This window comes from Bos javanicus, chromosome 17, assembly GCF_032452875.1.
Source record: "Bos javanicus breed banteng chromosome 17, ARS-OSU_banteng_1.0, whole genome shotgun sequence".
Lineage (NCBI taxonomy): Eukaryota > Metazoa > Chordata > Mammalia > Artiodactyla > Bovidae > Bos > Bos javanicus.
In genome coordinates, this window is record NC_083884.1 from 40,917,828 (window position 1) to 40,930,627 (window position 12,800).

Genomic DNA, 12,800 nt, shown 5'->3' on the forward strand with positions numbered 1-12,800 from the left:
TTCCACTTATCTCATTCTAGCTTTTCTGATTCATTCCTTTGCAATACTTTTATCACCTTTTTACAATCTCATATAATGGTGCTCATTTAAAGCAAGAAGACAACTGGGCGGGAAATTGACAGAAAGGTGCTGTTTTTAGTTACTATGAGAGCATCTTTTTTTTTCCATAAGAATAAATGTTTATTGCCTCTCAAGTGTATGAAGACTTGAAGAGAGGTCAAATGAGTTCTTAAAACAAAATATCTGTATTTTGCAAATAATGAGACATTTTCTCTGATGTTAATATATTGATTATTAGAAAACACTAAACTTTTATTTAAAAGTGTCCATGATCCTTATGTTTCAAGACAGGCAAAGCTGTACCTTACACTAAAAGTTGCAGGTGGATTAATATATTGTTGTAGTTATACAATTTAACATTGCAAGATTTTTTTACTATCTGCTCCCAGGAATTTACCACAGTGCCATGCACATAGTGGGTACTCAGTAAATGCATGCTAATAGAACAAATGAGTCTTTCTGAAATATATTTCTCTTAATTTCCTATACAAAATATGTACTAATACATACATATTATCAATATAATTTATTTCCCTTTACACGGGCATCAGTCATTTTGTTTTCTCCCAAATAACCTCATGTCCTTCTAAGCAAATTAATTTTAGCCATTATTATAAATTATTTTGTGGCATTTAGTTTATACTCATAAATCCATCATGAAACATCTCACAGTATTCTCTGTTTAGAATTGGTATCCACCAATTATGAATAGGAGTTGAGTTTAGTTGATTGAGAAATAAGTGATAATTCAGAGGAATCTGCGAAAAGAACTGGCTCCATTAACTCAGAAGGCATCTCCTGCATGGGCCACATTTCTACCCAGATGAATGACGGAGCATATGTCTTCTGACTTCCTTTGCTGTCTATAGATCTTCTCTGTCTGTAGTTATACCAAAACTGATGGATCATTTCTTTGAATGGTCTTGTGGTAAGAGTATAGAGAATCGGGTTCAAAGCACTGTTGATAGGCAGAATAAAAATCACTACCCAAGAGGTTATGGTACCTAGAAGAGAAAAATGAAATTCGTTGAGTTTCTGTGGATGTTTACAAGGTATGTAAATGTCTTTTCCTTAGTTCTCCCCCAGCTGTCTTTTTAGTCTTAATTTTTCACCCCTGATGTCACATAATCAAATACCAAGTCTACATGTAGTTCCAGGATGTTTTTCCAGGGTGCTAGTATTTGAGGGGGTGCTGACATTTCACCCTGTATATTGTCACCCTGCTTATTTAACTTATATGCAGAGTATATCATGTAAATTCTGGGCTGGATAAAGCACAAGCTGAAATCAAGATTGCCAGGAAAAATTCAATAACCTCAGATATGCAGATGATACCACCCTTATGTGGTGGCAGAAAGTGAAGAAGAACTAAAGAGCCTCTTGATGAAGGTGAAAGAGGAGAGTGAAAAAGTTAGCTTAAAGCCCAACATTCAGAAAACTAAGAGCATGGCATCTGGTCCTGTCACTTCATGGCAAATAGATGGGGAAACAGTGGAAACAGTGGCTGACTTTATTTTTTTGGGCTCCAAAATCACTGCAGATGGTGATTGCAGCCATGAAATTAAAAGATGCTTACTCCTTGGAAGGAAAGTTATGACCAACCTAGACAGCATATTAAAAAGTGGAGACATTACTTAGCCAACAAAGGTCCGTCTAGTCAAAGCTATGGTTTTTCCAGTAGTCATGAATGGATGTGAGAGTTGGACTATAAAGAAAGCTGAGCGCCAAAGAATTGATGCTTTTGAACTGTGGTGTTGGAGAAGACTCTTGAGAGTCCCTTGGACTTCAAGGAGATCCAACCAGTCCATCCTAATGGAAATCAGTCCTGAATATTCATTGGAAGGACTGATGCTGAAGCTGAAACTCCAATAATTTGGCCACCTGATATGAAGAACTGACTCACTGGAAAAGACCCTAACACTGGCAAAGATTGAAAGCAGGAGGAGAAGGGGATGACAGAGGTTGAGATGGTTGGATGGCATCACTGACTCAATGGACATGAGTTTGAGTAGTGGGAGTTGGTGATGGACAGGAAAGCCTGGTGTGCTGCCTTCCATGGGGTTGCAAAGAGTCGTACACAACTGAGCGACTGAACTGAACTGACATTTCAAGGAACAGTTTTCTGCCTAAGTAACCTCCTGAATATATCAACAAAAGAATTCTAGTAGCTAGAAATGTGTTTTTTTTTTTTTTTTAACCAGGTGATTACATATTACTCTGATATGATTCAATTTTAGGAAAAACAATATTGTTTAGTATTTAAATCATACCTTTGCAAGTGCTTTAATTATTAGGTAGTGCATGTATTTCTTAGAATATATAGACTTATCCTTAATATATTTCTGCTATTTATTTGGTTTGAAAAACTGGTATGCATTTTTAGGCTTTTGACTAGCTATTTATTTCAATAAAAACATCTTTGGCTAAACTTATCTTAAAATTACTGTAGTATATATGCAACTACCAAATCTTCAGATTTTCTTGATGATTTAATTTATGCTATGTTTCCTCTTGTACTTGTAAAATGTAAGGCACTATCACCACTAACCATGGGAAAAAGCAAAATTAAAGTTTTATGTTTATAAATTTTTAAAGTATGAATGCATATTGCAATATGCATACAGTTAACAGGATTTTATACATTTTTATTGTGGAAATTATACATAACATAAAAATTTCCATTTTAACCATTTTTAAGTGTACAGTTCAGTGGCATTGACTACATTCAGATTGTTGTGAACCATCACCACCATCCATTTCCAAAGCTTTCTTGTCTTTCCACACTGAAACTCTGTGCCTTTATACAATAACCCCCCATACCTTCCTCCCCCTAATCCCTGACAACAGCATTCACAAAATTTCTGTCTTTGTGAATTTGATTACAGTAGTTGCCTCATATAAGTGGAATCATACAGTATTTGTCCTTTTGTGACTGGCTTGTTTCAATAGCATAATGTCTTCAGAATCTATCCATATTGTAGCATATATCAGAAATTCCTCCCTTTAAAGGCTGAATAATAATCCACTGTGTGTATATAATATATTTGGTTTAAGCATTGACCAGTGATGGACACTTGGGTTGTTTCATTTCCACATTTTGGCTTCTGTGAATAATGCTGCCTTGCACTTGGGTATGTGAATGCATGGTTCCCTAATTTCAGTTCTTTTGGGTATATATTCAGAAGTAGAATTTCTGGGCCCCATGGGAATTCTATGTTTAATTTTTTGAGGAACCACCATAGTGTTTTCTATAGCAGCTGTGCCATTTTACTTTCCTACAAGTACAAGAGTTCTAATTTCTCTACATCCTCACCAGTACTTGTTATTTTCTGTTTTTGAGAACAACCATCCTAATGAGTGTGGTGCACCTTATTTTGAAATATCAAGAGTGCCTTATCATCTCTCACACTTTGGGGTAATGTTCCTTAAATTGCTATGTATTCCAGGAATAAAAATTTCTTATGTTCTGGAAAAAATGAAGCAATTACTTGATAATCATATTGACCTGTGTTCCTCTCAGGTCATCTCGGCATGGAATTATTAAAATTTCAACACACTGAGTGTAATTTATTTGAGCAATTAATACACTGCTGCTGCTGCTGCTAAGTCACTTCAGTTGTGTCCGACTCTGTGTGACCCCATAGACGACAGCCCACCAGGCTCCCCCGTCCCTGGGATTCTCCAGGCAAGAACACTGGAGTGGGTTGCCATTTCCTTCTCCAATGCATGAAAGTGAAAAGTCAAAGTGAAGTCATTCAGTCGTGCCCGACCCTCAGCGACCCCATGGACTGCAGCCTTCCAGGCTCCTCCATCCATGGGATTTTCCAGGCAAGAGTACTGTAGTGGGGTGCCATTGCCTTCTCTGAATTAATACACTAGAGGATATCAGTGGTAGATTGGGTGATAACAGAAGAACTTGGAAGACAGAATAGTGTAAATCACCCAATTAGAATAGCAAGAAGAAAAAATAATTTTAAGAAATAAGGATAGTTTAGAAGACTTCTGAGACAAGTATACAAATATTTGCATTATTAGGGGTCCCAGAAGGTGAAAAGAGACAGGAAGGGGGAAAATGTATTTGATTAAACAATGGCTGAAAATTTCCTTCACCTGAAGAAGGAATCAGATATCCAGATCCAGGAAGCACATAAAGTCCCAAACAAAATGAACTCAAAGAGATACACACTAAGGCATACAATAATTAAAATGGCAGGAGTTAAAGATACAGAGCGAATTTTAAAGGCAACAAGAGAAAGACAAAGAGTTGCCTACAAGTTGATTTTTCAGAAGAAATTCGCAGGCCAGAAGCGAGTAGCATGATGTATTTAAAGTGCTGAAAGAAAAATACCTATAACCTGGCAATGTTATCATTCAGAATTGAAAGAGCACCAAAGAGTTTCCCAAGAAGAAAAAAATTTAAAAATTCATCACTAGTAAGCCAGCCTTACAAGAACTGTCAAAGGGACTTTTCCAAGTGAAAAAAAGAAGCCCATAATAAAAAAATAATATATATGAGGAAAAAAATCTTATGGATAAAGGTAAATATATAGAAAAGGCAGTGGATCAACTATTTAAAAGAACTAATATGAAGATTAAAAGACAAAAGTTGTAAAATAAACATCAAATATAACTTAAACAGTTAATGCTGTAAAATAGACATCAAAATGAAACTTCACAGGGAAATAATAAAATGTAGAATAGAAAGTATATATGTGTGTGTGTGTGTGCGTGTGTGTGTGTGTGTGTATATATATATATATATATATATATATATATATATATATATATATATTGGAAACTACAAACCATAAACCAACAACAGATACACACAAAAATACAAAGGGAAAGGAATCCAAACATAACACTAAAGAAAATCAAGGATAGATGCTAAAAGACAAAAAGGAAAACTATAAAAACAACCAGAAAACAAGCAGCAAAATGGCAATAAGTACATAACTGTGAATGATCACTTTAAATGTAAATGGACTAAATGCACCAGAAGAAAGACATAGGGTGACTGAATGGGTTAAAAACTAAGCACCATCTGTATGCTATCTACAAGAGAGTCACTTCAGAACAAAGAGTCACACATACTGAAAATGAAGAGATGGAAAAGGATATTCCATGTAGATGAAAAGAAACCTGGGTTAGCAATATACATATCAGACAACACAGACTTTAAAGGGAAGTCTGAAGCCAAAGACAAAGAAGGGCACTTATATAATGAAAAGGGGTAAACCCAAGAAGAGGATATATAACATTTGTAAACACATATGTACCTAACACAGAAGCACCTAAATATATAAAGCAAATATTATCAGACATAAAGGGAGAAATTGACAGTATTACAAGATAGTAAGGGACATTAATACCCCACTCACATCAATGGCTATATCATCCAGGCAGAAAATCAATAAGGAAACAGTGGCTTTAAGTAACACATTATATCAGATGGACTTAATAAATATCTACAGAATATTCCATTAAAAACAGAAGATTAATAATCTCAAATGTGCAAATAACCTTTTCTAGGATAAATCACATGCTAGGCCACAAAACAAGTCTTCATAAATTTAATAAGACTGAAATCATATCAAGCATCTTTTCCAACCACAATAGTATAAAACTAGAAACCAGTTACAGGAAGAAACTGGAAAAACACAGATGAGTAGATTAAACAACATGCTACTAAAAACCTAATGGGTCAACAAAGAAATCAAAGAGGAAATAAAAATATCTTAAGATGAACAAAAATAGAAACATAACCCTACAGAATCTATGGACTACAGCAAAAGCAGTTCTAAGAGGAAAGTTTATAGTGATTCATCACCTCCTCAAGAAATAAAAAATTCCAAATAGACAACCTAACTTTCTAATTAAAGGAACTAGAAAAAGAACAAACATGGGCCTAAGTTAGTAGAAAGAAGGATGTAATAAAGGTCAGAGAAGAAAGAAATGAAATAGAGACTAAAAACAATAGAAAAGAACAGTGAAATTAAGAGTTTGTTTTTGAAAAAAATATTGATAGATCTTTAGCCAGACTCATCAAGAAAAAAGAGAGGAATCAAAATGGATAAAATTAGAAATGACAAAGTAGTTACAATTGGTATCATATAAGTACAAACAATCATCAGAGAAGACTACAAACAATTATATGCCAACAAATTGGGCCATCTACAAGAAATGGATACATTCCTAGAAACATAAAATCTTATAAGAGTGAATCAGGAAAAATATGGGAAAAGGTATTCCATGCAAATGGAGATCAAAAGAAAGCCAGAGTAGTAATATTTATATCAGACAAATGACTTTAAAATGGAGACTGTTACAAGCGACAAAGACTCTTACTACCTAATAATGAAGGGATCAAATCAAGAAGAACATAGAACAATTAAGTCTCCTGCATTAGCAGACAGTTTCTTTACCACTGATCCACCTGGGAAGCCCAGCAATACAAGCTTACCTCAGGAAATAAGAAAAATCTCAAATAAACAACCTCTACATACAGGATATATGGAAAAAAGAACAAACGAAATTCAAAATTAGTAGAAGGAAATGAATCATAAAAATGAATCATAAAAAACAGAGCAGAAATAAATGAAATAGAGACTCAATATACAATAGAGAAGATCAATGAAACTAAAAGCTGGTTCTTGGAAAAGAGAAACACAATTGATAATGCTTTAACCAGACTCATAAAAAAACAAGGAAGAGGATCAAAATCAATAAAATCAGAAATAAAAAAGAAGTTACAACTGACATCATAGAAATACAAAGATCATAAAACAACTACGAAAAACAATATGCCAATAAAACAGACAACCTAAAAGAAATGGACAAATACTTAGAAAGGTACAATCTCTCAAGACTGAACTAGGAAGGAATAGAAAATCTGAACAGACCAATTACAAGTACTGAGATTGAATCTGTGATTAAAAACCCCCAACAAAAGTCCAGGACCAGATGTATATTTTTATATACCAATTATGAACTATCAGAACATGAAATCAAGAAAACCATCCCACTTACACTCAAATCAAAAAGAATAAAATACCTAGGAATAATCTAACAATGAAGTGAAAGACCTGTATTCTGAAAACTGTAAGACACTGATGAAAAAAATTGAAGATAATACAAATACATGGAAAGATATACCATATTCATGGATTGGAAGAATTAATATTGTCAAAACGTCCATACTACTCAGTGCAATCTATAGATTCAATGCAATTCCTATCCAAATACCCATGATATTTTTCACAGAACTAGAACAAAAAATACTAAAATTTGTATGGAACCACAAAAGATCCCAAATAGCTAAAGCAATCTTGAGAAAGAGGAACAGAAGTGGACGTGTCATACTTCATGACTTCCAACTATACTACAAAGCTACCATAATCAAAACAGCACGAGGACTTTCCTGGTACTACAGTGATTAAGAATCTACCTGCTGGGACTTCCCTGGTGGTCCATTGGTTAAGATTCTGAGCTCCCAATGCAGTGGGCCCAGGAATTAGATCCCACATGCTGCAACCAAGAGTTTGCATGCTGCACTAGGACTTGGCAAAGACAAATAAATAAAAAAAATAAAAGAATCTACCTGCCAAGTCAGGGGACATTTTTTTCAATCCCTAGTCTGGGAACTAAGATCCCACATGCCACGGAACAGCTAAGCCCATGCACCACAATTACTAAGCCTGCATGCTGCAACTACTGAAGCCTCCGTGCTCCACAACACAGAAGCCACTTCAATGAGAAGTCTATACACAGCAACTAGAGAGTAGTCCCTGTTCATTGCAACTAGAGAAAGCCCATGCACAACAATGAAGAGCCAGTGCATGAAAAGCCCATGCACTACAACAAGGACCCAGAAAAGCCAAAAATAAATACATAATTAAAAAAAAAAACAGTATGGCACTAGCACAAAACAAAGACACAGTCAATGGAACAGAATAGAGAGGCCCAAAATAAACCCACACATTTATGGTTAATTCATCAATTCTTTGGCACTCAGCTTTCTTCACAGTCCAACTTTCACATCCATACATGACCACTGGTAAAACCATAGCCTTGACTAGACGGACCTTTGTTGGCAAAGTAACGTCTCTGATTTTGAATATGCTATCTAGTTTGGTCATAACTTTCCTTCCAAGGAGTAAGCGTCTTTTAATTTCATGGCCACAATCACCATCTGCAGTGATTTTGGAGCCCCCAAAATAAAGTCTGACACTGTTTTCACTGTTTCCCCATCTATTTCCCATGAAGTGATGGGACTGGATGCCATGATCTTCGTTTTCTGAATGTTGAGCTTTAAGCCAACTTTTTCACTCTCTACTTTCACTTTCATCAAGAGGCTTTTGAGTTCCTCTTCACTTTCTGCCATAAGGGTGGTGTCATCTGCATATCTGAGGTTATTGATATTTCTCCCGGCAATCCTGATTTCAGCTTGTGCTTCTTCCAGCCCAGCATTTCTCATGATGTACTCTGAACTGTGGTGTTGGAGAAGACTCTTGAGAGTCCCTTGGACTGCAAGGAGATCCAACCAGTCCATTCTAAAGGAGATCAGCCCTGGGAGTTCTTTGGAAGGAATGATGCTAAAGCTGAAATTCCAGTACTTTGGCCACCTCATGTGAAGAGTTGACTCGTTGGAAAAGACTGATGCTGGGAGGGGTTGGGGGCAGGAGGAGAAGGGGATGACAGAGGATGAGATGGCTGGATGGCACCACTGACTCAATGGACGTGAGTTTGAGTGAACTCTGGGAGTTGGTGATGGACAGGGAGGCCTGGCATGCTGTGATTCATGGGGTTGCAAAGAGTCGGACACAACTGAGCGACTGAACTGAACTGAACTAAATGTATGACAAAGGAGGCAGGAATATACAATGTGAAAAAGGCAGTCTCTACAATGAGTGATTGTTGGGAAAGGTGCACAGGTACACTGAAAAGAATAAAAATAGAACATCACATTATACCTTATACAAAAATAAATTAAAAATGGATTAAAACCTTCAACGTCAGACCTAAAGCCGTAAAACTAGAAGAAAACATATGCAGTAGACCCTCTGACATTAATGTTAGCAATATTTTTTGGTTTCTATTTCCTCAGCCTAGGGAAACAAAAATTAACAAATGAGACCTGATAAAACTAAAAAGCTTTTGTACAGCAGAAGAAGCCATTGACAAAATAAAAGGTAACTACTGAATGGGAGAAGATACTTGCAAAAGACGTGACTGACAAGCAGAAATATCCAAGATACATAAAGAACAAATACAACTCAATATAAAAAAAATCTGTTTAAAAAATAGGAAGAAGACCTGAGTATTCGTTTTTCCAAAGAAGACTTATGGATGGTCAACAGGCACAAGAAAAAATACTCAACAACCCTAATCATTAGAGAAATGCAAATCAAAACCACTGTGAGATATCACCTCACACCTGTCAGTGTGGCTATCACCAAAAAGACAAGAAATAACAAATGTTGGTGGGGATGTGGAGAAAAGGAAACCCTTGTACACTGTTGATAGGAATATAAATTGGTGTAGCCACAATGTAAAATAGTATGGAAGTTCCTCAAAAAATTAAAAATAGAACTTCTATACAATCCAGCAATTCCACTCCTTGGTATATATCCAAAGAGAGTGAAAACACTAATCCAAAATGATATATATATCCCAATGTTCATTCCAATGCTGTTCTCAATAGACATGATATGGAAGCAACCTAAAAGGCCATTGATGGATGAATGAATAAAAAAGATATGGTATATAAACACAATGGAATATTACTCAAGCTTAATAAAAAAAAGAATTAAATTGTGCCATTTGTAACAACATGGATGGCCCTGGAGAGTATTAGGCATAGTGAAATAAGTCAGAGAAAAACAAATACTATATGTTTCCTCACTTCATTTAAGAAAAAAATTTATCAGATCAGATCAGTCGCTCAGTCGTGTCTGACTCTTTGCAACCCCATGAATCGCAGCACACCAGGCCTCCCTGTCCATCACCAACTCCCGGAGTTCACTCAGCCTCACATCCATCGAGTCAGTGATGCCATCCAGCCATCTCATCCTCTGTCGTCCCCTTCTCCTCCTGCCCCCAATCCCTCCCAGCATCAGAGTCTTTTCCAATGAGTCAACTCTTCTCATGAGGTGGCCAAAGTACTGGAGTTTCAGCTGTAGCATCATTCCTTCCAAAGAAGTCCCAGGGCTGATCTCCTTCAGAATGGACTGGTTGGATCTCCTTGCAGTCCAAGGGACTCTCAAGACTCTTCTCCGACATCACAGTTCAAAAGCATCAATTCTTCGGCGCTCAGCCTTCTTCACAGTCCAACTCTCACATCCATACATGACCACTGGAAAAACCAGAGCCTTGACTAGACGGACCTTTGTTGGCAAAGTAATGTCTCTGCTTTTGAATATGCTATCTAGGTTGGTCATAACTTTCCTTCCAAGGAGTAAGCGTATTTTAATTTCATGGCTGCAGTTACTGTCTGCAGTGATTTTGGAGCCCAGAAAAATAGTCTGACACTGTTTCCACTGTTTCCCCATCTATTTTCCATGAAGTGATGGGACCGGATGCCATGATCTTCGTTTTCTGAATGTTGAGCTTTAAGCCAACTTTTTCACTCTCCTCTTCCACTTTCATCAAGAGGCTTTTGAGTTCCTCTTCACTTTCTGCCATAAGGGTGGTGTCATCTGCATATCTGAGGTTATTGATATTTCTCCCGGCAATCCTGATTCCAGCTTGTGCTTCTTCCAGTCCAGCGTTTCTCATGATGTACTCTGCATATAAGTTAAATAAGCAGGGTGACAATATACAGCCTTGACATACTCCTTTTCCTATTTGGAACCAGTCTGTTGTTCCATGTCCAGTTCTAACTGTTGCTTCCTGACCTGTATACAGATTTCTCAAGAGGCAGGTCAAGTGGTCTGGTATTCCCATCTCTTTCAGAATTTTCCACAGTTTATTGTGATCCACACAGTCAAAGGCTTTGGCATGGTCAATAAAGCAGAAATAGAGGTTTTTCTGGAACTCTCTTGCTTTTTCCATGATCCAGAGGATGTTGGCAATTTGATCTCTGGTTCCTCTGCCTTTTCTAAAACCAGCTTGAACATCAGGAAGTTCATGGTTCACATATTGCTGAAGCCTGGCTTGGAGAATTTTGAGCATTACTTTCTTAGTGTGTAAGATGAGTGCAATTGTGGGATAGTTTGAGCATTCTTTGGCTTTGCCTTTCTTTGGGATTGGAATGAAAACTGACCTTTTCCAGTTCTGTGGCCACTGCTGAGTTTTCCAAATTTGCTGGCATATTGAGGGCAGCACTTTCACAGCATCATCTTTCAGGGTTTGGAATAGTTTAACTGGAATTCTATCACCTCCACTAGCTTTGTTCGTAGTGATGCTTTCTAAGGCCCACTTGACTTCACATTCCAGGATGTCTGGCTCTAGGTCAGTGATCACACCATTGTGATTATCTGGGTCGTGAAAATCTTTTTTGTACAGTTTCTGTGTATTCTTGCCACCTCTTCTTAATATCTTCTGCTTCTGTTAGGTCCATACCATTTCTGTCCTTTATCGAGCCCATATTTGCATGAAATGTTCCCTTGGTATCTCTGATTTTCTTGAAGAGATCTCTAGTCTTTCCCATTCTGTTGTTTTCCTCTATTTCTTTGCACTGATCACTGAGGAAGGCTTTCTTATCTCTTCTTGCTATTCTTTGAACTCTGCATTCAGATGCTTATATCTTTCCTTTTCTCCTTTGCTTTTCGCTTCTCTTCTTTTCACAGCTATATGTAAGGCCTCCCCAGACAGCCATTTTGCTTTTTTGCATTTCTTTTCTATGGGAATGGTCTTGATCCCTGTCTCCTGTACAATGTCACGAACCTCATTCCATAGTTCATCAGGCACTCTATCTATCAGATCTAGTCCCTTAAATCTTTTTCTCACTTCCACTGTATAATCATAAGGGATTTGATTTAGGTCATACCTGAATGGTCTAGTGGTTTTCCCTACTTTCTTCAATTTAAGTCTGAATTTGGCAATAAGGAGTTCATGGTCTGAGCCACAGTCAGCTCCTGGTCTTGTTTTTGCTGACTGTATAGAGCTTCTCCATCTTTGGCTGCAAAGAATATAATCAATCTGATTTTGGTGTTGACCATCGTTGACCATTACAAGTTATTTACTAGTAAATTAAGAAAAAAACTTAATTTACAAGTAAATAACATTAATCTAAAAATAAAAGGAAATGGCTTAGGAAAAAAAAGAACTAAGCAACTTCCTCCTAGTAAACATTTGATCAATGAACAGAGCTTTAACTACATGTAACTCTGACTTATGATTCTTGAAATGAGTTACTGTTAGGAATCTTAATACTCTTTCTAGAGGAACTCTTAGAAACAGATTTATTATTTCATTATAAGAAGAAAAAATTTGTACCTGGTATTTCTACCTGAAGCAATGAGAGAAATTTCAGTATAAAGATGGGTATCCAGCATAATGCATCAGTAAATACAATAAAGAAAAACCGTTTGGCAAGGATCATCTCTTTTTTAACTTGATTCCGTATTTCATTTGCTGTTATGGCACTTTGATGAATGCTGTAAAACATACTTCCGTAGGAAAAAACTATGATGATAAATGCTGCCAAGTTAATACCTATTAAGAACACATAGATTATTATTAATAAATATGAGCATTCTTTCCAAACAAACATACCCTTAGCTGTTATTATAAAGGAG

General features: G+C 36.6%; 1 protein-coding gene across 5 annotated transcripts in view; it reads right to left on the reverse strand.

Annotated features, from left to right (window-relative positions):
- Positions 1 to 287: 287 nt before the first annotated feature.
- Positions 288 to 12,800, reverse strand: part of RXFP1 (relaxin family peptide receptor 1) — a 128,366-nt gene continuing 115,853 nt past the window's right edge. For all 5 annotated transcript variants that reach the window (XM_061384326.1, XM_061384325.1, XM_061384323.1 and 2 more), the window contains 2 exons: positions 12,499 to 12,717; positions 288 to 1,064 (listed from right to left, as the gene is read on the reverse strand). In XM_061384326.1, coding sequence (XP_061240310.1) covers positions 763 to 1,064; positions 12,499 to 12,717 — 521 coding nt within the window. In that variant the 3' untranslated portion in view covers positions 288 to 762. The remainder of the gene's footprint in view (positions 1,065 to 12,498; positions 12,718 to 12,800) is intronic.